The following is a 27,643-nucleotide window of genomic DNA, read 5'->3' as shown; positions in this document are numbered from 1 at the left end:
TGTTCACCACCTGAAAAAGTAACAGCAGTTTTTTTTTTTTTGCATCTCAAAGACCAGATGAACATATTTTGACCTTAAAAAAATGAGCTCTGGGCAACTTGTTTTCGGATTCTCCATCCTCAAACAAAAACTAGCAGACATGCGTAAAAGCGGGACGCTGACGCCCCATGTCGTCTCTGAAAAGCTTTCAGTTGATCAAAAATGTTGTAGATTAAATTCCAATTTAATTCTCATTTTCTAATATTTTTGGTTTTGTCAATTGTTGCATTTGAATAAAAAACGATAAGCATCGTTGTTAGACACTTATAGGTCCTTTTTAAAAAAATCATAACTAAAATGTCTTATTTTACTAAACTGAACCTAATTGATTGAACTTCTTGTGTTTTTGAAACTCTTTTATAGAAATCTAACGACAAATTGAAAATCTTTTTTATGATTACATTTAATCAAATTAATTATTGGTAGAGTTTCTGAAATGCTTCAGTTTGTCTAAAACTGGAAAAATTTTGCAGAAACAATAATATTAATAATAGTGTTACTGCTGTAAAATCATGCAGACCCTTACAAATCATTTAGTTTCTTTGAGCTGTTCTTTAAAACAGCTTCAGCCCAAAACAAAAATGATCTGAGTTTCTGCCTCTGCAGGCGTAAAGAAAACAGAAAACCATGTTATTCTGTTGCCTTTCGGCTGCTTCCTTCAGAGGCCCCTACTGTGAATCATCCACCTCCATCCAAACCTTTCCTCTGTGTCCCCCTCACCCACACCAACCACCCTCATGTCCTCCTTCACTACATCCATGCCCCTCCTCTTTGGGCTACCTTCAGCCTTCTCTAGTGGAATCTCCAACATCAGCATCCTCTTATTGGTTATTAACCTATGACTACATTGGTGTATTACAGTGATATATTACTCTGTGCTGTACTGAAGCAGCGAAAAGCATCTTTAAGGAACTTCTAGCAAAATTTTAGGAAGTACACGTTTAGTAACTCATGTCAAAACAGCCCAAATGTAAATGTTTAAAGCAGCAAGAACATGAGGCATTTACAGATTAAAAAATGTTGTACAGATAAGTGAGAGTAGTCCTACACTTTTCACACAGTCAAAAGCAGTCTGTTCTGTTCCTGGAGTAATTTTAACCCGCCTTTATAGGTTACATTTTTTGTTTTAGTGTTTCTAAAGCTACGTTTACACCGCCCTCAGCAACGCATGTTCCATTGGTCAAAATGAAAAATGAAAAGTCTATGTAGACGTACGTAAACACACATTTCAGGTGTTCAAAACTCTCGCGTTCACATGCAGCAACGCACATTTTAAGGGATCTACGCAAAAAACCCACGGCCAACGAACAGGTATTTGAACGTTAAACTCAGATTTGGTCGTGACGTGTGGATGGCGTCACCAAGTCTTTTATTTATCAGAATAGAGCTGTGAAAGAAAAAGCCTGGAGCAAGACTGCCGAAATTTGACATTTCACACCAAGCCTCTTCCAACTGTAGGTGGTGGACATGCACTAGTGAACAGTAGAAAAGACAAAAAAAATAGAATCACCTCCCTGTTTGTCCAGTGAGAACACCCCAGCTTATGGTCTCTAACCCCGTGAGCTACTGCCCTGCTTGTTTTGCTGCTGTAACCCATGTAAGTAATTATGGGGGTCAGCTGCCAAACAAGCAGGGCAGTAGCTCATGAGGAACAGGGTTGAAGAGCGCTTCACATGACCGCTGTGAATGAAGCTTAAGGCACATGCGCGTCTCTATTTGGTCTCTGTTTTTTTGTTTAATTAAAGTACATAATCAGTATTTTTAACAATATAGACTTAACTCACAAAAGCTGTAGTTTGGTCCTTTAATTTAAATAATAAATTAAAGTACAAATTCTTTTTATTTTTACACAACTTATCCCCTCATAAAAACTCTTTGAGCTTCATTCATCACTTTACATGAATTTCTACTTCTGCAAGTAATACATGCAAAATATTAAAGGAGTCTCACTTCAAACGAACCTCTAAAGAAACGTACAAGTAAAAATATTTTTAGTACTGTTTTCTAATTGTTTTTTTAACTTGTAAGTCCCTTTAGGGGCTCTGTACATTTCAACTCTGAGATGGTAAGATTGTGTGTCATTTTTGAATAACAAAAGCTGTAATCTATTAAAGTTCAGGAGAAACCTGGACCGCAAACATAATCACTGAACTTCCTCTCAACACGTCCAAACCATCTTAATTTCCATCTTTCAAACATCTAACATGAGCTGTTCGTCTGATGCAGTCATTTGGGATTCTGTCCATCCTCCTCACTCCCAAAGAGAACATCAACATCTTCAGCTTGGCCTCATGTTTAAGCAGACATCCGTGGCTTGCTTATCTCTGTTGCTCTCATCTGTCAACATCTGCCCACTCATGGGCGAAGGCTGGGGACAGCCTCGTGACCCAGAAAGGGACAAAACAGGTTTACAAAATAAATGAATGAATAAATAAATAAATTGTCTTTTCTAGCAAATTTTCTGTATGATTAAACTATAATAAATATTTGTAGAATATATATATATATATTTTTAAAGGATTGCATTTGAACAGAATTACCAGTACCTTTTTCAGTTCCTTTCCTAATTTATTTGGGACATTTTGTAACTTTACTTCATATGCTTGGTATATTTGATCAATTTTAATGTCACCTGTTTTTAATCTCTGCTGTGTTCTCCGAATGTTTATGATTATATACATTTCATCCTGCGCATAGTTCTGTTAAGACTTAATCTTTTTATATTTGTTTTATTGCTCAGATTTTCTATATTTGTGAATCAGATTTGTATCATTGGCTGGGATTATAGGCTTTATTTTATTCTTGCTGTATTGTTTTTAATTACTCTGCAGAGCGCCGGATTAAGCAGTTTATGTGTAAGAGTGCCATACAAATAAGTACAGAATGGTAAGTGGCAGCCAAAACAATCAGACCTCCCCACCCCAAACCTGCATTTAGTGATTTTTATACTCAGAGCAAAGCTACACCAAAAAAAAAAAAAAAAAAAAAAAAAAAAAAAAAAAAAATCACTAAAACTTTTGCTTTTGGATACACAATAAAAAATAAATAAAAGTGGTTTGTAATCATAAAACATATTTTTATTGGTCATATTGGAAAAATAAATGATATATCAAATATATATTCATGTACATAAGGAACCTTGAAAAACAATCTGGTTGTACAGTAAAAGCATTCATGTTACACCCCCCCCATACAAAACAGTGTTAGACATTCAAACAACTTCATTTTGATGCAAAGGTTATTTTTCCATTTCATTGCAGAATACATATATCTGCTATCTCTGACAGAGGTCTCTATCTGTAGCCATGTATCAGACAAAGTTGGAGCTTTGCCTGTGAAACTGCCTTATGCTGTAGAGCGTGTGCATCACACAAAAGTGCTCGGTTCAGAGGAGTAAACACTGCAAACGTGCCCAGATGTGCACCCAACCATGAGAAGAAAACAGGAAATCAAATACTTTTTGTTCCCACATCAACCACCTCAACAGCCATGTTGTCTTCATAGATAGAAATACATATTTATTTAGGATTTTTACATGTATATGGATGTATACAAGGCTTTTATTTAGTTAACAAAATCATTTATCACCTTTTAAGAAGCTTGACAGACACTGCTTTGTGTCTTTTGGAGAAATAACTTGGAGGAAATTTAACAAAAAGGGAAAAAAACAGAACTTAGAATTGCAGAAGTTAAGAATAATTTGTTTTTTTTTAAAGCTTAAAAGAAGTTTTTGAATTAATAAAAACCTACAAAATTTAATCCGTCTGACAGAACAATTATCTGAACAGATTTTTTTTCAGTTCAAGACTGAGCTTCCTTTTCTTAATCATTTCTGTTGAAAAGGTAATCAGATGTGTCACAATTTGTGAAAGGAGTGTGGGATTATAGATATGGAGTGGTTTTTAAAAAAACATGTATTTTAGTATTAGTCATTTTTTGTATCTGCTTCAGAATGTCATTCTCTCAAAATTCGAGAAACAGTCAATGGCATCTAAAATGCCAAATTCAAGACTAATGGCTATTTTGTCTGTCCCCAAACCACATTTTATTGGACTGAATGGTGCAAAGAAAAGAGGTTTTTATGAACGCATTCCTAAATCTAAATGTTGGAGTAAAACCTCTTTAAAACATTTAACAGAACCTCACGTGTTATTCCCAAAAAAAGCATGTTTTCTCAAATATAAACTAGGGTATATGGACACTATTGCTGCTCATCGATCCCAGAAAGTGCTCATAACCTCAACAAAGTGAATCATTTCTAGTAAGTATTTTATTCTGAAGCTTAACATTTAACCTTAAAGTGGACTTCAGGAGCTCTCTGCGAGGCTACAGAAATGGAGGAGTTTTGTCTTAGACTCTCAGGACTTCATTGAGCGTAGGTAAGGTTAAAAGTCATGACATGCAAAAAAAAACAGAACAAAAGAAAGCTGTAAGCATGGTGCAGAAAGAATATTGATTTGGACTTAAAAGTCACAGAACTGGCCGCTGACTTCAGGACAGTGATTACCAACACATTAGGAAAATTGAACAGAAAGGAAACAATGGTCTGCAGATGAGCAGTGCAGCATTTTTGAGGAAACAATGGCCCACTTAAATATATATTCCATTGCTCGTTTAAGACTTTTTTTTTAATTGCATTTAAAACACTCAACCACACACCAATTATTTTTTGAATGCCTTAAGCAAAGGTCTCGTTTGGCTTTCCTTAGTGTACGGCTGTGTTCTTTATTTCAATATGAAAGTACATCACTAGTTTTTTCTGGTTTCACTGTCGGATAAATTAAAAGGAAAAAGAAAATATCTTTGAAGGTGGATCCGGGCTTCTTTTGATGGCGTTTTGTAGCTGCAGTAGTAGTATAAAATCTGATTAAAAACTATGAAGGGGGAAGTTATGGAGAGTATTTTTTACATTTTCATACTAGCTCATTTGTTTTTCTACATTTGGTAGTCTAAATGTCTTAACAATTAGAATCAAATTGTAGATTTTCATTATCAACAATTCAGAGCTGTCAGCGGGATAATTGAGGTTACTGCAGCATTTGATTTAAACGAAAAAAACTTTTGTGTTTCCCTCTTCCAGAAACACAATGTGCTATAACTTCCTCTTAAGTAAACATCCCCATGGTAATTTTGTCGAAGCTGAACCACTAACAGAATTGTTTTTAAAGGAAATTTAAAGGAAACCAGCTGTGCACACACTCCTTGAGAATGATTCACAAAGCAGCAGAATGCATCAAGATGGTCTTTTAAAGTGTTGAAATGCAGCCATGTTTGACAGCATATAGAACATTTTTACCCCATTGTCATGTCACCTGTGCTTTTCTTAGAATAACTGCACTCAATATTTCCTCCACTGTGCCCTTAAACGTGACGGGAACACCACAAAGGAAGAAACTGGTGTTTAGAAATGCAGCCCAGTTCAAGAAAATGTCAGGATAAAGGCCAAATTAAAGAAAAAAATCAAATGTTATCTGAAGGTTTCTGAAAATTGGTTAAAAAAAAGGCAAGCACAGCTTATGTTTTAAATTTCCAAATGACCGCAATCAGAAATATTAAGATAACAGGAGAATACCGTAAGTCTGGCAAAAAAGTGAGTTGAGAAGATGTTGCACAGCACTTTGTTTCTTTAAAGACCCACTCCAATGTAAATGCCATTTTTGGTGTTCTCTTGTGGCATTTTTCTGATGGAGGACATATATGAAGGACATATATAAAGAAAATCAAGCTTAGAATTACAGATGGATGATGGGAAATGCGGGAAGGCTTACACCGTGCAGACAGTCCTGCTGCCAACAGCAGGACTTTCATTAGAATTATCATTAGAAATTTTAGTCAAATTTCAAATTAACTCCTGCCGCTCTGCAGAAACTTTTTCCTAGAAAAAAAAACATATTTTTTAAAATTTTGGCATAAAAACATCATAATCAAAATAAAAGACCACTGAGAATGCTTTGAAAATATATCAAAAGATGATTGGAGTGGGGCTTTAATGATATACTGCATTTTATAACATTTAGGTTATTCATTTATCTTTCAAATAAAAAACATTTCGAAGGGAAAGTGAAATCAAATACTGAGAGCTGTATAATGTCAAAACTGTCCAGCTGACAGCTGCTTACTGAAAGTGCTGCTATTAGCATTCACAGAAAAGTTCAAAGCCCCTTCATCTGATTCTCAATACCGGGTCTGCCATCCCAGAAAACCATCTAACTGTCCCATGTCCCTCAAATAATCTCATAGCAGAGTTATATTTTTCAAGTCTGAAACAAATAAATTTAAATTTAGTTCAAGTTAAAGTGTGTACAATTAAGGACAAGTTAGATGTGTGCAGGTAGCAAATGATCAAATACAAAAAGGCTACAAAACAAACACTTGTGATTCCATACGTTCATTATTTGTTCTAATATAAAGAAAAATGGCAATATGTGATCAGTGCTGGTTTCTCTTCCAAAATGATTTTTAAAAAATTATTTAAAAAGTCTCTAAAAAAAGTTAGTCCGATTTAAAACAATCTTTAAAAATAGATGTAAACACGTTAAATGTTTAATCAAACCAAACATGCCACAACCTTTGACCCAGAAAGAGGGAGCAGTAAAAGACTTCTTCTTTCTTTCTCATTCCCATCAGGAGTCGCCACAGCAAAACAACCTCTCTTTCGAGGATGAGTCGCATGGTTAACTTAGCAATGTTTTACGCCGGATGCCTTTCCTAACGCAACCCTCTCAATTTATCCGGGCTTGGGACCGGCACAGAAGCAGAGAAGGGAACAGGGAGCAGCCTGGATTTGAACCCTGGTTTCACGGACGGAGGCGCCGCAAACCAGCACGAGCTAAACTGCCTCCCCAGGGAGCAGTAAAAGACAAAGACAAATAAAAAATAAACAACAAAGAAATACAGTTTCCCAAACTTCCCCATAGCATGGTTTCAGTCTGCTTTAGCTGGTAATGTTTCTTTGCTAAAGGCGCAAACACCCCTGTTCGTGGTGTCTGGTGTGGTCGTACCGTCACTAAAGGAGAAGTCCCTCAAGCTGCAGCTTCAACAAGTCGATTTCCATGCACATAGAAAGTCTATCATTAGAAGGCACTCAATACTTGCAAATTAAGAAAAAACTAAATTCCCTTTGGGCAAACTTGTGATGTCACAAGTTAAAGTGGACAGAAACTTGACCTTGTAATACAGACCCAGTGGGACTGAAAGTTGCACTGTTGCACGCTGTACCATGTTTCTGAGCTGATCAAACTAGAATGTTGTCAAGAATCCTTGGAAGGTTGGACAAAGTCCATTTTCTTGTACACTGAGACGAGGCCAGCAATACAGTTGAGCTATCCACAGCTTGATGAGTAAATGTGTTAAAAGACAAACAGTGCTTGCCAAAACCAAAAAGAACAAAAGAACATCCACTTCTATATTTTGTCATGTTTTGGCAAAAATCATCAAAAATGTGTGTCTGCTGGAAACAAAAATTGTGTCTCCATCTGCAATGATTTACACTGAGCAGAACAGACAACTCTTACTGTAGAAAAACAAATCTAATCATGAAAACAACCTTCATTCTGCACCCATCATCTTTAAGGTAAACGTCTTTCTCTTTGTGCTGCAGTAATAACCCTCGTCACAGTAGATAAACACACTTTTTAAATATCTAAAATAAACACATCTGGTTTGGATCATAAGAGGATAAATTAATGCCTCATAAAAATACAACCTCACCTTAAGGCCAACCTGCCTCCTACAAGAACTCAAGACACAATCATTAAAAACTGCAGCAACAGAGCACCAACATTCGTACCCTGGATTATGTACATTCTTAAAGAAGAAAATCAGAGTCTTGGATTGGAAGCCACAACCTCTGTAGGGAAGAATGCAGTGATGACTCCCAGCGCTGATGTGGGCTGTTGTATGTTTGCTGTGCTAAACAGATAAAACCTCTTTGCATTGGTATAAACTGCATTATTTATGTTGCTCAGGCACTTTATTGATATTTTTATGACATATGTTTTTTTTTTCTTTTTTGAAAAAAAAAAATATGTAAAGCACTAATTGACTGCATTATCTCCAGACTTTTGGTGCAATCTTCGGTAACAAAAAGGCGTATCGTTGTGAATGGAACTCTATTGCTTTGATAAACTATACAGTCTTCTCCTCTCCAGCCAGTGAAAAGCTTCAGATGAGAGTGTTGGATTTCTCTGCATCAAAAACTAGACTCTGGGACGTTTTTTTTGCGTCCCAGTGAGGTTGTGCTGTAACGGTCTCTCTGCAGGGTGCTGTGAGACTGTTTGTCTGCAGTCCGTGGCGTTGTGGACACTGCGTTCCGGTGCAAGGATGCCGTTCTGCGCATGTTCTGCTCCGGTTTGGTGGTAATATTTGAGGAGCTTTGGGAGCGCCTGATGTCAGTTGGAGTCCTTCCAACCTTCCCGTTTGCCAGCCCCTCACTCTGATGGCGTGAGCCATTGGACTTGCTCTCTTCCAGTCTAGTTCTGCTACCTGCCACTCCGTTGGACATCGGCACTGTTAGTGAGGTCTTTCTGCTTCCATCTTTACCTTCCACTCTCCCTGAGTCACTCTCATTGGATTTGTTAGCGTCCTTGTCTTTTTTTAGGAAGTTACCTTTGAAAAAAGAAAGCAGACCCTCTTGACTCTTGGGCAACTCTCCTTTCTTGGCTTTAGGGTTTTCTTCATGGGTGCCATCTCGATCCTTTTTAGCTTTATCCCCTTTTCGTCTTGTCAGCGTCCCATGTAGGTTAGGTGAGCTGTAGCTGGGATGGACCCCAGCTTCAGAGCTTTCTTTTGTCAGTGCATCTTTTGAAGATTTGGAAGAGCTGTATCTCCTTGAATCCTTCTTCCTAGTGAGGGTATTGCTGCTGGAGCTAGAACTGATGTTTACTTTGCTTTCTTCTTTTGAGTGACTACCTTCAGTTCGACTAGAATTCTTTTCTATTGGGGGCTTCTGGCCCTCCGGGACCTTTGTATAAAAAGGCTCGTCCCTGACCTTACCCACACAACTTATGCTCCCACCGCTGGAAGACCTTGTGTTGTCTGCAGCTCGGCCTTTGGCGGCCTCCTTTGTGCTACGTGGCTCATTCATAAGTGCTACTATGGAATCCTTTGTGCAGCGAGGTCTCCGACCAGATTCCAAGTACTGGACAAGCTCTGCAGGATCAGGGTCTACAGGAGGCACTTGGTCATTCTTTCGTCTGTCCTTGGAACCAAAAGACCAGCGCAAGGGAAGCACTTTGCTCATGGTGTCTTTGCTCTTGTTGGGGACCCTCATGCTCACACTTCGTCCCTGGAGACCCCTAACAAATGGCCTGCTCTCAAAGCCTCCTAAAAATCATGCACAGATAAAAAGGTCTTAGTTATTCAGTAAAAAAAAAAAAACTATCTTGAGATTATTCAATGTTCATTGTTTCTTACCATGTGCATCTTTGAAAACGTTGTCATGGAAGACTGTGGATTCTGGAGAGTCGGGCACGAGAGAAGCGCAGGCCGTTGATGAACGAGACACGGTGCTGCCTCTTTTGCTGTCTTCCGTCAGCCTGATGAGCCAGTGGTCGGACAAAGATGAACTTGTGGACCCTTTGGAACACAAGTGGAAGTTGCAGCATAAGAGGCCAAAGTGATTGACTGATAGACGTAAATGTTTTTTGTCCTCCAATTGGAGGATCTTTCGTATTACAGATAAGCATAAACAGGTAAATATCTATAGGTTTGTCAACTAGAAGTTCTTCTAAAAAGTTCACTGAGTTCATAGTGAAAGAACTGAAAGGCTTATGCATCCTTTCTCTCAACAGGGACTATAGGTTGGCTGATATTTCAGGGAAAAGACATTTGGCCAGCATTTTGGTTTCTGTTGAGACAGCACTGCACAGTCAGTTACGTTTTGAGTTTTCATTTCAAAAAAAACTTTTGCAGCTCAACCTAAAAATATTTACTCACAATTTCCAGGCGTTTCTTAACTTATCTTCTAAACACATCAGAGTTTGGACAAAGGGGCCATCAATCAAAGCAAAACACGCCCGACCTTCCTGTATTCAACCTCCCATTTCAGTTTAATGAAAAGACAAGGTCAGAGAGAGTCGGGAGATCATAAAAAGAGCCAATGATAAGGAATTTACAGCCTTTGCATCCATCTTCTTACTGATCTTATACAAACAGTGTATTTATTTTCTGAGTGATATCCTACAGCTTTTTTAGAGAAACTGAATTTTCTAAGTAATTCCTTGTAAGTATAGAATCAAGGTAAAACTTTGACATACAATCCAACATTTTTTAAACATGTCCCTGAAATATGTTTAAAGATGTCACGCTGACCAAACGGCCAAACAACGTCTGCTGGCTTCTTTTGATGTGAAGAAGTCAAAAACTGACTTTGTACTTCAGAACAACCACAATGAATCAATCTATTCATTATGGTTATCTTTTAAATCGGAGTTACAAGGCAGCCTTAGAAAAAGCCACAAAAGAGAGCAGTTACCTGTTCTGCTGATTTTGTTCTGCTGATTTTAAAGGAAGAACATAACTAGATTCACTAATTTGTCATGGCACTTGGAGCCATTTCACACTGATGGTGAGACAGCTGTAACACATGGATCAAATGTTTGAGGCCCAATAAAGGAAATTATTGAGCTGAATGATTTTAATTGCATTTCCATGTCATATAGACACAAGAACTAAGAACAAATGTAAATCGAGTTTTATGAACTTCTTTTCTATACCTGCAGCTGAAAGTTCAGCTCGAAAAATCAATGTGGAGCTCGTTGTGCTGGGAATTCTGTGGGATGTGGGAGGACCAGAGTGCACCATCTGTTGCTTTTTGAGAAAAGTAGAAACGATGCACACTACAGAAAGGGATTTTAATAAGTCTCAAAAATTCATTTGTTGAATTGGTGTTTGCTTTTTTGAATCAGGGCTAAAAAGCAACCACAAGCTCCTTCTCAGTTGATAAAGAAGATCAGTATCCAATTTCCTAATTTATGCTACACCAGAGTACCACATGGAGGACAATGGTCCCTATTCAGCTCTGAATATCTCAGTGGTCTATTGCAGGAGTCAGTGAGGCATTTCATGATGCTGCAGGAACAACACGAATATGCTTTGACGTTGAAAGTCTGAGGATTCTCATCAATCCTATGATCAAAAGGTGCCAAACATTCAGCTTCTTTATAATGCATCCCAAAGATTTGGGGGAAAAAAGCCCAGTGTTTATGAAAAAGCTGATAAGAGCAGCCCAATGCAGGCTGGGCATCATCGTTTTATCACTAAGCAGAATACGTCTGTGGTCTCTATACTTCCTAAGCTTTTTTTCATATTTAATTTTCCTGCTCTGACCTCTTTTCTTATAGTCATTTTTTTTCTTATGATGGTTAGTCATCTTTGAATCAAAGATTTTTTTCTGCCTCCTTTTAAACACAATGAAAGACCAACGATCCTCTCTCTTCTTGTAGTTTAGAGAACTCATACAAGCAGGACATTCATAAAATATAGTTTAAATTATTAAGGCTTACTCTCAAGATTCATTAAGTGTAAAAACACCTTTATTAATGACTTGTCTCATTTGTTCAGACATGCTGTCATGAGAGATGCACAAGAAGATTTACAAGCTTACTTTAATAGAATGTAATTGATCACTGCTTTTTGTAAAACAAAAACCAGTAGCTGACATTTTTGGGGTGCTGTAACCAACTACAAAATGCAGCAGCAATAATCTAAGCTATTAAAAAACACTGGGTCTGGGTAAAAGTTCCATTTAGGAGCAGAAAAAGAAGATAAATGTTGGTTCCCTCAACCTTCTCTAATGTCAGTGCACTGTTTTAGAAATGATCAAAGGCGGATGTGTTCATTACGTCGATCGCAGGCCATCAAAGATGGAAAAAATAAAAATCCTCACCTCACGACACTTGATTGACATGCAGAACAGCCACTTAAACATCATACAACACTGTTTAACTCCGTTTTTTTCTTTTCTTTGTTTCTTCTCCACGCCAAATCCCCGGAAGACGACTACTCCGTTCCGCAGGAGCATTTATTGAAGCCTGGGCTGGCCCGCGTGGGTTGCAACTCACGCGACTTGAGTCATGACCCATATGGAAAAAACCCGCGAGCTGGCTCACCAAAGCTTCAATGTCATTTTATGCCATAAATTGAGCGTCTGAGCGCTTTTTGACATGGTGGATTCATTTTGTCCCACAATACTATCCTGTAGCTCTCAGTAGAGTGAGTTTTGTTGCTAAAATGAGGCAGGTAAAACATGTGGCATGAGTGGCTCCGAGTGCCGCCTTCTGACTGTGGATCGTAGCTGATGGGTTGTCAATCTGCAGGTATTCCTTCCCCGGAGTAGAATCCACAAGTGATGCAACTCCAGGAAGGTTAAACTCAGTGAAAAGGTTTTATTTATGCTTATGATAAAAAAAGGGTTGTAGTTTAATCAAAGAAAAAAATACAAAGTTTTTAGTGATTCTGATCCAGAGTTCTGTTCTTCCATTTCTCACTTGGTAACTTTTTTGACAATTGTGTTATTTATGCTTCACGTCTAATTACCGGGTTTTATGTTGGAGGAAATTGGGCTGTTTTTCCTCTATCTACCTACCTATCTATCTAATCTTCCTATTTGATACGCAGTGGGCATGTTGTCATAATAAGAGAGCACGCCCTGCAGAAGAGGAGGTTATAGTAATGTCTTTTCTACGGTCATGCTGTTGTGATAAACTATGGAATAAGAAATGTCAACATGATAATAATAAGCAGCTAACGGCAGAAGTCAGCGCTCAGAGCCACTCGTGTGTCACATCTGACGTGCTGTCTATTTGTGGGTGCTCCTTACCCAATTATTCAATCATGACCTGTAACGATTTTATAGTTTCCCTTAATCTTTTTGGGGAATTTGGTAATTTTGAAGACTGCAATCCAGCAGAGGAGAAAGAGATCAGAGAAGAGGGAAGGGCTTTATTTCTTTTTTGTGACTGACGCGACTCACGAAAGCTGAAACAAAAACGGAGGAAAAACAGCTTTGGTGAGTGTCGTTACCCGCTAGACTTGAGCCGCGACACACGAGACTCGAGTCACCGGAAGTAGGTCGGAGCTGTTTACAGTGCCAGTCCCTGCTGCAAAAAAGTGTGGGCACCCCTGATCAAAGGAACCACAGCAGCATTTTCATGCTGGTTGTATTTTGTCTGAGACAACTAAACATCATATCCAAGCACAGTCAGTCGGGACAAAAACCTTTCAGCATTGCAGAAAATGCTGAAAGTTCAACAAGACACTTCGTATCCATGCAGAATCTTTTATCCCTAGAACAGCTTCACTTGATGTTTTATGAAGGATTGATGTGAAAAAAGAAGGACCTTCCTGTTTTGTGAATGCCACAACAGTTATTCACACAGTTACTTCAAAGACAGACTAAAGTTTGTCAGGGTCCTTGAAAACGGAATCCTAACTGAAATAACTTTACAAATATCTTTCTTTTGCAAATGGCAACACGTTATTGAAGCTCTTGGCTTTTATTATAAGGTAATATCCCATTTACAGTTTAGAAAGACCATTTATAGCAAACAAGGACAGTTTGAACACATCAATAATTCTCATTTTGGGAAAAGGTCAGAACCTTTGATCATAAACACTAAGAACAGTTTAAAATATATTTTCCAAATATTTCTTATTCTTATTCTTTTTGAACAACGGCAGAAAAATGTATCTGCTTGAATGCTAATTCATGGCTGACCTTGATTTTTTATTCTACATCAGACTAGCCCTGTGGATGGTGGCAGCCTCCCTGAATAGCTCTATGACAATACCAACAGATTTCATTTTTTCCCCATTAAGTTTTACTTTCTTGTGTCCCATAAACATAACTCTTTCTAAAGCTACTTTGTTAAAATTTGTAAAATCTAATTTCCCCTTAGAGAAGCCTTTTCTTATGAGAGCCCCATGGGTTAAAGAAAACGTTAAAGATAAAAGACAAAAAAAATAATTGTTTTCTTGTTTTAGGAACATGCTTTCCTTCAGGAACTGTTTGTGTTATTGCATGGTTTATATTACTTTTTTTTGACCCTGTTTAACCCAAAATTGTACAGGCTTGCCCAATTTAATGCATCTACATTTCTGGATGGGAGACAGGCTCTGCTACTAAAGGAGAATTGTTAATATTTCATAAATTATTACATATTGTATACATTGGTAGTTTTGAATTTAACTATATAAAAGGCCACTACATTGAAAAAAAAAAAACTTGAAACCTCATTAGGCACAGAGTGGTAAACCCAAAATGTTCTCAACTTTTTAGCAGGATCTAAATAATGCTAAAATAATTAGGAAAGAAAATTATTGTAAATATTCACTAATGAGTAATTTATTAACATGTATAAAACATCTAAAAAGGCAAATAAATTTCTTTACAATTATCTTAACACATGTGAGACACTTGTAAATGTAATTTCATTTACACATGTTAAATTTCTTATTACTGTTTTATTAAAGGTTTTAAGAAATGCTAATAAATGTTTGATAAATATTTAAGACATGCTTGACATGTCCTATGAATTTCTCTTGAATGCTTTACAAATGCTAATAAATGTCCTATAAATGTCTCATACAGGCTTTACCAATGTTTATGTCTTCCTGCAGCATTGATATTAAGGAATCTCATTATAAAGCATCACCAAACAATTCTTTTACAGTTTTGTTGCAGTTTTATGCGTAACTACCAACGGTTCATCCCTTTGGGGATTTAGCTAATATTCATGAGGACAAAGAAACTGCGACTGACACCAGAAGAAATCCTTTCAAATTCTCATGAGGAACTTTATCAAGGTCTACTGGAGCAGCTGGCTTCTTAGTCACAAAACTCAAAGAAATGAGGGAGAGAGTTCAGGACTTTGGCATAAACGTCGGGTCATTTCCGGCAAAGGTAAATGTCAGATGTGGCAGCGCGCTTAGAACTGCTTTATGAAGAGAAGTCTGTGGGTGGCTGCTAAGCCGGCAATACAGCTATTGTCTTCAATCAGTGAGGCAGTGTTACCTTGTTTGCTAGTTACTATGGTTACTGACTCAAGTTTTTGTGTTTGGTTGTAAATTCATTTTAACAAACCAAGTTTATTCATGATTTTTTTCCTCCCGCTGAGCCTGACACGTCTCTGGCACTTTATTTACCGTCCACACTAATACTATCAATGTGCACAAATGTCAAAGCTTAGGTGCTGTTGGGTGTATTGCAGATATTAATCCTTGTAATAGCCTGGTGTAGGAAAGTCACCGGATTTACCGAAACGATAAGAGAGATTTATGTGTTTGGGAGGAAAACCTACTTTAATATCAAGCCATGCAGGGAGAAAAAATACTTTTTTTTTTGGGAAGCTGCATCCAGTCATCACCAAAAAGAGATTCTCTGTCAAAAAATGTTTAAATTATAGGGATGTGCTGAACAAGCATAGCACGTTTCTACTAAGCCGTGCAAGGACAGTTAAAATAGAAATTTGCCGGTACTAAACTTTTAACAGAAGTGCTTTTAAAGATACGGAGCCCCTAAAAGGCCTTTGAAGAAAAAAAATTTGGAAGTAAAAAAAAAGAAAAAAAAATTAAGTAAAAAAAAATTGAAGTAAAAAAAAAAATGACGGGTGCGAACCAGTTAGTATCGGGTTACTCGGTGATTTGCGCACAGAGAGCTGTTCCAAAGTTACCTGGAAATGGCATTACGTGAGCTAATTGAGTTTTGCTTTGCTTTTTGACTTGTCTAAAAAGAGATTGCATCTTGCTTGCTTACTGTCACAATTACATCATTTCTGAACGTCATCTTAAACGAGTTTTAAAGTCATGCGGTTTGTTTCACAAAGGGGTCCAAATAATATTTGACATTTGGATTCTTATGACAAACTAAAGCCATTTGTTATTAGTATTAATGGCTGTTAATAACTGGTGAAAAAAAAAATGTAAAAAAATGGAAGAATACTGGTGGAACCGTTATTTTAAATATGTTTTTTTTACTCCAATTTTTTTTTTACTCCAATTTTTTTTTTTACTTCAATTTCCCCCCCCACATTTATTCTTCAAATATAATAATTTCTTCAAGTGTGAAAGAAGAGAAGTAAGACCTTTAAAAATGGTCAGCTCCACAAGTTTTGTTTATATGCGTCTTGGAGTTGTTTAATAAGTTTGATTGCATAATGCAATCAAACAAATACTCGTTTGTTTTCGTATGTACGTCTTTTGTCACGCGTATCTTCTGCATACTTCATCTGATTTCTGCCATTCAAGTATCAAAATGTTCAGCAAATTAAGGACATTATTGCTTGCTGTAATTTCTTCTGCAACTTATGTTTTTTCTGCAATTCAACAAAATTGCTGCAACTTTTGCCATTGAAATACAGGCTCTTCTGCAACTTCAAACTTTCTTCAATCCTAGCTTATGCATACTTTATGCTATTCATAAAACTCAAGCATGCATTTGATCAGCTCTTTGTCCACTTTTCTGCTGTCTCCAAACAATTTTGCAAATATTTATGGTTTTTGAAATTTTTGAAGTTGTTTAAATTTCAAATATAATGGAGGTCAATGGAGACAGTGCTTCAACTTCACTGTTTTTAATGCATCTCTTCCTACAGCTAAAAGTTAGGCAATTAAGCAATTAAAAGCAACCACGAAGCAATTAATTGTAATCAAATGAAGCATGAAGCAATCAATTGTAATCAAATGTATTTCTGCAGGCAATGAAAATTTATAAGTCTGAGATTACTTTTAACATTTCTTTGAAAAAAAGTTATTATATTTTTAGTATTTAAAAAAGGGCTTCCATAGTTTTGACTTCATCCCCAGAGATGAAGCATAAAAACCACTCTGGTTTGAGAGCATCTGAACTTTCCAGTGAGTCATCATTAGAAAAGATCTGGTACTAAAGGAAAAAGCTGTATTGCTAGTGTAGGAAATGTCAAGTGACATTTAATACTGAACACTATCATATAGTTTTGAATAGCATTAACCTGGAGTGGATTCATTTCATCAAACAACAGAGAGATCTAAGCCCGTTTTTCATACATGTTGTTCACTTTGTTTTTTGCAGCACATTTGACCAAAACAGCTGTTTCCAAGAAATGCATGTCATAAAAGGATTTAATTAGACAATAAAGATACAGGACATGCATCTCACACCAAAGTCTTCTTGCTAACCCTTTACCAACTGAGCTTTAGCTTCAGTGTTTACATTCTTTCGACTCTTCAACCGTTTCCAGTGGATTCTAAAGCAGGGAACAGCAGCCTCCTACTGAGATTTACAGTAACACTTTAGTGAAGTGCTCACTCAATCAACATTAATTAGCTTTTGAAAAGCTGAACTGCGCCATTATGCACCGATCGGCTTTTCCGATCAGCAAGTCAATCGTGTAAACGGATAGAGAGTTATGGTGTGTCCAAGAGAGGCAATCATTTATCATCTCCAGTGTTAAAAGGTCAAAGTGTGCTAAGCTTTAAAAAGTTTGGATAGTTTGACTGATAAAAAAAGTGAAGGAATATTTAAAGTGTTTAAAACCCACTCAAAAATAAAAATTGACTGGTGTTTTTAACATGTGCTTGTAGCATTTTTCTCATGATGGAGGACATATATATATAAAAAAAAGTTAAGATTAAAGCTGCGTTTCTGAGTATTTCATCATTCACATCGTGATGGATCAGGTGCAAAAAACCCCATAGTTTGTAAAAGTTTAGATTTCTGACGCAGCAACGTTCCCTTCTCTGCTCCAATTCAAATGCATTCATTTGCAGACTAATAGATCCGTTAACGTCTGGCTCACAGAGACTATAAACAAAGAGTTGATGGGAAATTAGCCGAGGATAACTCAATGGCTAACTTCTGTCCCAATGGTCCCAGAAGCGAATTTCTAAGGAACTACTGCCACGCTGCAGAAAACATGTCTCAAATAATGACACAGGCTTTTGGCTAAAATCTGCATAATCGCAATAAAAGGGCCACTGGGTAGAATATAGTTGGAGTGGAACTTTGACCTATAAAACCCGCTGATTCACGTTAATCGCCTGACTGGTTGAGGAGTTATTGTATGTCAAAGAGTGTGTTGTTTAGGTTCTGCCGGCAACATCACTGGTGTTAAAGGGCTAAAAACTATGTGGCAGGGAGGACGTGTTAGTTTAATTCGAATAAAATGCAGAAATGGTAAGAGATGCCATTACTCCATCACATACCAATAAGTCCGTCATGTGAACATACCTCTGACAGAGCTGTTTGCTGACCATGGTGGAATGACGTTGCGCCTCTGGTAGAAAAGTATATAGGCTCCTTTGGTGCAAACTTCCTCCTCAGGTACAAGGTCTACACTGCTGTCATCATAACTGTACCACAAGGCATCCACTGAATTCCTGCAGTATGCTGCAACAAAAGACGACGGGCAGATGACGGACAGATTGAACAAACACAATTCAAGCTCAGTAAGTACATGCGGTAATGTAAATTTCCTATTCAACAGATACACAAAAGCAGCATATCTTGTACCTGTCAGATTGTCGCAGCTGCTCTAAAAGCAAAGAAAAGGTTTCAATATGTTCAGCTTCCAAGTATATGCAGATATACAGTATTTCTATTCTGCAGTTTTAAAAGAAAAAAGAAATTGGTAGGTGGATGCAATATTCGCTTGGTAATACAAAGAGTGAAGTTATTTCAAACAATGCACTGATATTTTACTGGCTGTAAATATGTAATTACCTCGTTAACCTTTTTAGTTATCATCCAGCTCCCATCTTGAGGGCAAAACAGAGGTTGTGATCTTAAACTCATTAATCTTCTACAAAGGAAGCGCTGATGACTACTTTTCAGTAAATTAGGTTTTCATGTTATAGATATTTTAGCTTTTTTTTTTTTAGTATAATCTTATTAGCTTCTGCCTTAAAATATAGATGTTTAAAATCCCCTGCAGTTTAATCCCCTGCATATGTAGATGTACGCGTTCACATACCCATGCAACCATTAAAAGGAAAAAAGAAGCTAATTTATCCTACAGATTCGTTAGGTCAATTTAACTTATCTAGTTTTTTATTTTTAATTTTTAACTGAAATAGTACAAATTAAATGAAATAAAAACCAAACCAAAAACACTGGACTTTTCCAACATTTTACTCATTCCACAATTCTAATGTCCACTATCTGAAAATCTTAAATTGTTAAAGAGAAAGAAAAATGCAATTTATTGGTTATTTTATCAAAACTAATTTATAAAATGCCTCAAAAGGACAAAAAAGGAAACAAAAGGTTGATACTTCTCTAACAACAGAATTTTGATCATCCTTTTCTAAAGAATTTGTGCCCAACTAGGCGGTCTTGTGGAGGAGAATCTGCCCTGAGCCTTGGAGGGTCATGGGTTCAAATCTTCAATCGAGTCATACCAAAGACTCTGGGACCTAAGGCATTTCTGCTTTACAGCTCACAGCCGAGTGCAGAGAAAACACCTTGTACACCAAGGTGTGCGACAACTGATGAGACTTCAGTTTGATCCATCTAAATCTTAAAAAAATAACAGTTCCTTTTTGATTACAAACTCCCCCCCCCCCCCCCCCCCCCCCCAAGTGCCGTAAAGTTTATGTAATTTAGATTCCAAGTTCAGTTTTTCCTCCTCGTCTCCTAATGAGCATTACAGTGTTTTTTTTTTTTGCGTTGTTTTTTCATTCCTGTCCACTCCGACAGCATCGGCTTGGCAGATGGCCAACCGTGCAGAGTCTGCTTCTGCTGGAGGTTTTTCCCTGTGGCAGGAAGTCATTGCTCCCTCCCAAAATAAAAGCAGTGTACATGGCAGCATCAAAAGCGTTTCAGCGCCGTGTCTGTTATATGGTGTCATCACCATAACAGGACAAAATTGCAGCAAATTCAGATATAACAGCCCTCCCGCTTCATGTTAGATGTTCTCTCCTGTGTTTTCTGTTGTTTTGAAAGTGTCTGACTAGAACATGTTGCTTTATGAACACACGAGGAGTTTCTCTTGGAAGTGGGGGCTCCCAAACTTCCACAATTCTGTGCATATCTTATAGCCATTACTGTGATGTTCCTTGAATATTAAATAAACATCAACAAAGATGCAGATGAGCTTCTGTCTCCCGGTGCTACTGTTCTGTAGCACAAAAACACTGCTCTAATTAATCAAATGAGTTTCAGAGTGCTTTGTGAAACATCTCAACAGACGGAAGTGCCTCTTTCTGCCTGGCGACTGAAGGCAATTACCGACTTCGTATCTTCTGGGAGAAAAAGCTGTTGGTTCTTCAACTGTTTCACTGTCCAAAACAGAAAAGTATATTTCGGAACTGCTGTAAATTCACCTCTGAAAAAAGAAAAACCGTTTTGGAGAAATCTTCTTTTGCCGTCGAGAGGTTTTTAATGAAGAAGTTAAGGTAACAGCTAGCTTTTTTCTTACTTTATTACTAAAAGCAGCTTTGAATGATTGTTAATGAAATGAGATCATTTAGCGGGAGGACTGTTATATCTGATCATTTAAATAAATAATTGCTAGCAATCCAAGACTGTTGATATTCCTGGTTTTTAATTCTACCTCGACTATTTGTCCCCTGAATTTATTTCTAGCTATGAAAAAAAACTTTTTACTTAAATGCATTTGCTTTCAAATGGATGCTAATTTATGGTAATTTTGGAGCAGAAGTTGTTTGATGCATATTTGCATCAACTGGCGTTCAAGGGGTTAAAAAGTTCAAAATAAAAATCTGAAATGTCTCAGATTGTTAAACAACCTTAAAATGAACACGATACACTTTAACTTTAACATTTCACCAAAGTTTTTTCAATTCAGTTTAATGTGTAATAATTGACTCTAATAAACAGCTGAGAAAAGATTCCTTTCTTTTCACCTTGACATCTTTCGTTTTTTATCCTTTGATCTGCGGCTTCTTACCAGTGTAGTGCCCTCCATGCATTCCTCCGTGATGGTTGCAGACGGCGTACAGATCATAGAGGTAGTCACGCGCAAGCATTATGTCAGATCGCTGGTGTTGGCCTGAAGACGGCCTCCGGTTAGTCTGAGATGATCCCTGATGAAGGTTCTTCATGCTCTGACTTCTCTTCACCACGTGTGGAGCCATGTCGAGACCCGTCAAGGGGAACCCCACCAAGGTAGAGAGCTTGTTCCTTCGCTCGCCGACCTGAAATATTTACATTCTCCAGTCACGCAAAGAGGAAGTTTACCTTAAAATATTGTCAAATATTTACACATTTTTAAGACATCTTAGCTTTCAAGGTAACACGAATGTGGTTACGATTTTTAACTGCAATACAGTTAAGTTAACATTCGAGAGCACATCAAAAGAATATGATTTGCTTTTTGAAAACCAATTTTTTTTAAATAATACATTGAACAATTCCTCAATTAAAAAAAAAGACCCAGATCCTTTCAATTTTAAGATGTCTCTAAAACAGGGATATCAAATCAACGGGATATCAACAGCCTTGACTGGGTTTGTGTGTAAATCTCTCAAACATTATTTACGCTTTTCTAAAATACAAAAAAAAAAAAAAAAAAAAAAAAAAAAAAAAATCAGCAGAGCTGTGAAAACATTTAAATCTTTTGTAACGTATCTCCTTAGGAGAAAAATATACAAGTAAAAAATACATTTTAAACAAATTAATGTATTCATTTTCTGTTTTTGTTCTTTTTTTAAATGTGTTTGAGCTGCACATATAACTTTAAAGAGAGCACCATCAAAAAAACATGAAATTGTTTATTCATTTACATCAAATGGAAAACTCTTTCAGCTGCAGTTTGTGAACATTTGCAGCAATTAGTGAAGTTTAATTCTCCAATAATTTGTCCTTGTCAACTTAAATGAGCACATCAAGCACTTTCCTTTATTTAGTAATATTTTTCTTGTCTAACAGTGTTTCTTTCTTCTCAATAGTTTGTCAAAGTTTCCAACATTAAATTCTTTGAAAAATGTACACCTACTCACATGCATGAGATATCTTTGCAACAGAGAATACCTGACAAACATTTTGAAAGATTTATGTATGATCATTAAACACATTTTAACCTCTCAAACCTCAGTAGAGTTCTGAGGTTTGAGGGAAAAAATGATGCAATTTTGACGTGACTGCAGCTTTCTGCAGTCTTCTGAAAACTGAAAGAAAAAATTGCATCTACTTTTTTTGTCTTTCTCACATAAAAGCACTAATCATTTCAAAATTGACTTCAGTTTCAAAAATAAAAGGGTCCTAAATGAAAGATCTATTCTGTATTTTTTGAGATTCACTAAATGTCAAAAACAAGCATAGCCTTCGCTGTACAAGAAAGCAAATTGGTTTTTGCAAAAGAATGACTAAATCATAAATTATTTTTCTGCTCTGCAGTCAGTCGAGGTAATATTTGTGGAAGGAAATTCTTGCTATTTGCACGCAAGAAATTCAAAATCAGGCTGGGCTGGTGGGCTTTCCGGCTTTGCAGAGGAAACAATAAAAGAAACCCCAAATTTTCCATGAGGAAATTTGCATGTGAACTTTTGAGACATTAAAAGGTTATGCACACATGGTGGTTTCCAAAATTTCATTGTTTTTTGAGAGCGCCGTGTATCCCTGATGATGAGACGAGATTAAAAGACCAGGAGTGACTCACAGAGGGAGCATCAGAGTAAATAGGAATACTGAGCTTGTAGAACTAGGAAGGTGTAATAAAATGCTGCTTAAAACAGCAGGAGCCTCAAACTTACAAAATACATAAATATTAATTAATAATTTTGTAATCCATTTCCATTAAAAGAAAAACCTTCTGCTCTCCATTCATTTTTAATTCACCATTGATCCATTTTGAGTAGGTATGCAACAATTCACTTTCACCAGAACTCAGTTCAAACCTTTCACAGTTTTGTTTGAAATATGATTAGTGTGATAGAAAACAATAATAAATAACTAAAAAATTCTGAAGAATGTTGTTTTTTTATTTGCTGAAAAGAATTTTCAGTTTGCAACGTACGCAGTAAGCGTGCAACAATATAGTTCAGTGGTCTACATAATGTCTAACGTTTGGTTTTAAAGCGAGAATTGTGGCATCCAAGATCCCGATTGTTAACTCCATCATAGCTTCTCGGCTTTGCTGATTCATAGCAAAAACAAAAAACAAAAAAACAACACATTTTTTTGCATAAATTTGTAAAATACTGAAATTAGAACTTTTGTGTTGTTGGTTCAATTTTGACTTAGTTCTAAATAAAAGATTATAACAAAGTGAGAGACATGACATCACAAGTGCACAGTTAAACTACATTCACTGCCCTTGGCAACACGTGTTCAAGCAGCAACTGTCAATGACAAGTCTAAACGTGGATTTCGGGCTTTCACATTCAAACGTTGCAATGCAGGTTTTTATGACCATATTTCCGGTCTATGTACAAAACGTTTGGCCATCAAATGCATGTTGCAGTTAAACCAGGTTAAACTTTGACACTAGTAATAAATCGAACTGTTTCTGTTTCAAGCCCAAATTACGAGATTTGCACCACTACAACATTTCCCGCCAAGCTTTTTCCAACTGTAGGTAGTGGAAATGTGCTAGTGAACAGGAGAAAAAGAAGAAGTCCCTCCCTGCTTGACCAGGGTTAACACCATGGGCAACACACGCCTTCACACACCTTAACGCTACATACACACTGGGAATTTGAAGCCTGCTATGCCCAGTGAGTATGTAGCTTTTTTAAAAACCAGCTCTCCTCTCAATGATGTGAGCTTAAGGGGACTCTAGTTTTTCTGTGTTTTCTTGTATATCTGCACAAAAACACAACCAACAAAGCGGGCCAAATTCAGCCATTTGGGAATTCTGAATAGAACTAGCAATTGTGCTCATTTCCAATCTACAGCGTTCAAAACTGAGAAAAATATGCTTGGTTGAGCCAGGTTTCAGTGAGACTGAAGAAAACAGAGCAGCAAGGCAATGTGGGTGAGCCCAGTCCCTAGAGGAGGAAGACAATGGAGGGTGTCTTTCAGAAAACAGACACATCTGATGAGGCTGACGAAGAGGTCACTGCTTTGGATGGGGAGGTAAAACTGATCCCTGGAATCGCAACAAGAATCTGACATCCAGACGTGGCCTTGAAAGGGACAAGGGGGCCCGTCAGGGGTGAACCCTGCCTTCACCCTGTGATTATTGGGTTAGATTGCAACAAACGATGCTGATCCATTTAGGAGGATGTTGGTATAAATGGGTGGATGGATTCCTGTTAATACTGAAAATATATAGACACATGTACCAGCAAGAAGAGAAAAACACCTTTGAGCAGGAGATGGTTGTGTTTGAGTATTGCAACTTTTCTTATGTTTGTACAGTTGGGTTTACAGCTGAAAGCGAATGTATGCTGGTTGAAACTGACCCTTCACACCACAGATGTTCCTATTGTTAATGGTGATACAAAAAAAGGCACATTTACCGGTAACCAATTCATCAAAGGGCAACACAACAACCTTTAATTTATTTAAAATACTGTCTTGTGGTTCCTTTTTATATCTTTTTGTTTATTAAAATGTATGGGTATGGTGGCAAAAAGAAGCTTTAATGTTTGCACAAAAACATAAAAAACAGTATTTTCAAATATAAGTAAGCCAAACAAAGGGAAAAAAGCAAGGAAGAACAGACTGTAATAAATAATAACAGTTTAAAACTGACCTACTAAAATACCAGATGGTAACAAAAACTAGTAAAAGAGGAAGGTAAAAGCTTAATGTCTGCATATAGAACTAAAACAGCAATCTTCTATTAAAACAAACTAATAAAGACATATTTAACATTGTTTCTTTCAATATCAAATGTGTTAGTTCATCCTTTTGAGGACTCTAAATACATTTAGAAAAAACATAGGTTTAAATTACAGATATCTGAGCGAGCCTGTAAATGTACGTTTCTACCAATAAAGCTGGATTCAAAATTTTAAATTAAATCCTTTATAACTTTAAATAGAAAAACAAATTCAAGTTAGATGCCAATTTGTAGACATGAAGCAGCGGAAAACAGAACAATAACAATAATTTGTTAAAAAATCCAGATGTAATGCTTTTAAAACCAGATTTTACTCATCAATTACATAAAAATTAAACATCTGAAAAACAAAAAAACCATCTAAAAACAAAAAAAGGGACAGAAACGTAACAATAACATGCTTTTAATTATTATTTGTCTACCATTATATATATTTTTGGAGTGTTATTGTTGCATAGCTGCCATTGCTTTGACAAATTTGCCTTCATTTGAATGTGGATGAAGATCCTCATTCATCTGGGAAATGTTGTCATGGCATCCGGGCTTATTGTCTTCTCTTCTTCAAGAGTGCAAGACAACTTTCATTTGATTTTTTGTGTGTGGTTTAATTCCTGTACAAACTTCTTTAAAGTTCTATAATCACCTCTGTGTATAAAAGGTAAATTGTATTTCCTTAAGGTGAAAAAATAGGGTTGATTTCAAGAAAAAAAGATTAAAAAAACTATGATCATCTGAGAAACAGACTATCTTTAAATTATTTTTGAAGTGGAAAATGTTTAATAAGTTTTTGTTTACCCTTTGAAGAATGTTAACTCAAATTAGTTTATTTCTTTAAAGTGAGAAAACACGCTAAAGCAGCATTGTAGTTAGCATATATGTACAGTTGCATGGCAGATTTTTCAAAATGGGAGGGTCGGTGTTTGAATGCGGTTGCCCTTTGATTGTTTGTTATGCTGCTGTCACTGCAAAAGTCAAGAAAAGGGGGATCTGGCAAACATGCTGATGCCATTCTGCCATTCTCATGCATGTCATCTGAAAATGACCAGATTAAGACAAAGCTCTAGCACAGTGAACCTGAATAGAATTTTTATTTAAATACATGGTTCTGCTCCATGAGTTAGTAACTCATACACCCCCTGACTTTAGAAATTAGCTCCCTGAACAGTCACTTATGTAAATCTGGTCCATGGTGCCCAGAGTGAGTGACTGGTTTAATTTTAAGGCAGAAATGAAGAAGGATGGATAAAGGAAAAAAGAAAAAACTGACATTGTGGTATAATTAGTTGGTGACTGAGGTTTCATGTATAAAAATATTATTTAAAAGGGAATGAAAGCTGTTGCTCTAGACTGACACTGTTGGTGTTGCGTGTTAAAATCCCATTTAGAGGGAAGTTCAGACTAGTGTAACCACAAACATGTAAAATCAGTATTTAAATTTTAAACTGGCTGCTGCAGTTGAAGTATATGAACTCATCAGACACCACTTAGTGGAGTGGGTTTCTTTTTAACGCTTCACTAATCAGGGCCGGATCTGACAGATTTATTTGCTAACAGAAATGTAGGAGTTTAATTTGTTTTATTACATTATCTACATTCAGAACAATAAAATGTCGGTTAACATTTTAATCATTTCAGATGAAGTGAAGTTGCATTCAAAAGCCGATGGTCTAGTCTTGTCTGATACCTTAAGTTCCTGAACTGGAGAACCTTTGTTTCAGTTCACCAATAAATTTTTTTTTAAGTCAAGGTGTTTTTTTTTCTCTGATTCAGATGCATTTTCAACCCAATGCCAATAATTTCCAACTTTGATGGGTTACCATGGCGCCAACAGCTTCTTGACCCACGTTTGGAGGACGCATTCTACGTTCACTGCGGGCTTGGAAATGCGCATTCTAGCGACCAAGTCCAACAAAAAGTCTATATAAATGCGCGTCTATTTTTTAGTCAAGCAACGAGGAAAGTAAAACAGAAAGACAGACGACAAATGATTTAAAATTAGATTGAACATCGTCACTGAAGGTAAAAAGAGACACTGGTATCTCCATCACAGAAATCATTTCTACTGTCTTGATGTTGTGATAAATAGTGGAATAACGTATGTTCTGGTCATTTATGGATGTTTAGGCCAGCGCAATAACATAGAAAATTTAGACAAAGTGACCTTCTGTAGGTGTTCATTATCACTTTTTAATGGACAACCTACAGCCAGTCAGGCTTTAGTATTCATTATAATGGCTGTATCAAATAAAGCCTATATTTAACAGAAGTAACAATTCAAACTGTTAACTACAGAGCAAGTGAATGAATACAGTTATGTCACAGCTCTTAGAGCCAGCTCTCATAACGACATTAGATGGGGGGTAGTCTACTACTAGCCATTATAAGGGAGTGAATGAATGCAGTATCCATGGCAACACCAGGGTATGGTTAACTTCTACTGTTGACCTAAGAATATTCTATATTTGTTGCGGTAATTTTGCTTCCCTCTCATTTAAAAGGGTTTTGACTTGTTTTTAGCGTATTACTTACAGTACCGCATCGGCAAAATGGCACACTGGTGTTGAGTTCAGCAAATGAATTATCACTACCAAAACTGGTGTGATGGTAATAAACAAACCTCCACGGGTCAGTGCATGCAGACACAGGTCTAATATTCATATGTAAGCAGCACAATAAAGAGTCACCGAAGTGAAGTGCAAAGCAATTTTATGAGGAAGTAAATGCAAAAAAAGAACCACAAATAAATTATTATGAAATTAAATATTAGAAATTAAAGTAAATATATCTATCTATAATTAAATTTATAAATTAAGTACAAAAAAGAACAAATTGATTTCTAATTTGTTTTTCCGTCAAAAAATAATGGATTTATATGATTG

The 27,643-nt window shown here is 36.7% G+C and overlaps 1 protein-coding gene across 1 annotated transcript in view; it reads right to left on the bottom strand.

Annotated features, from left to right (window-relative positions):
- Nucleotides 1–8,054: 8,054 nt before the first annotated feature.
- usp43 (ubiquitin specific peptidase 43) overlaps nucleotides 8,055–27,643 on the bottom strand; it is a 123,829-nt gene continuing 104,240 nt past the window's right edge. Inside the window, exons 13-16 of the mRNA XM_011473836.3 lie at nucleotides 20,925–21,171; nucleotides 18,245–18,403; nucleotides 9,454–9,615; nucleotides 8,055–9,363 (exon numbers count right to left, since the gene is read on the bottom strand). Coding sequence (XP_011472138.1) covers nucleotides 8,231–9,363; nucleotides 9,454–9,615; nucleotides 18,245–18,403; nucleotides 20,925–21,171 — 1,701 coding nt within the window. The 3' untranslated portion in view covers nucleotides 8,055–8,230. The remainder of the gene's footprint in view (nucleotides 9,364–9,453; nucleotides 9,616–18,244; nucleotides 18,404–20,924; nucleotides 21,172–27,643) is intronic.

The sequence above is a fragment of the Oryzias latipes genome, chromosome 1 (assembly GCF_002234675.1).
Source record: "Oryzias latipes chromosome 1, ASM223467v1".
Taxonomy (NCBI): Eukaryota; Metazoa; Chordata; class Actinopteri; order Beloniformes; family Adrianichthyidae; genus Oryzias; species Oryzias latipes.
The sequence above is the reverse complement of the archived record's forward strand: the minus strand, read 5'-3'. Positions and strand labels throughout refer to the sequence as shown.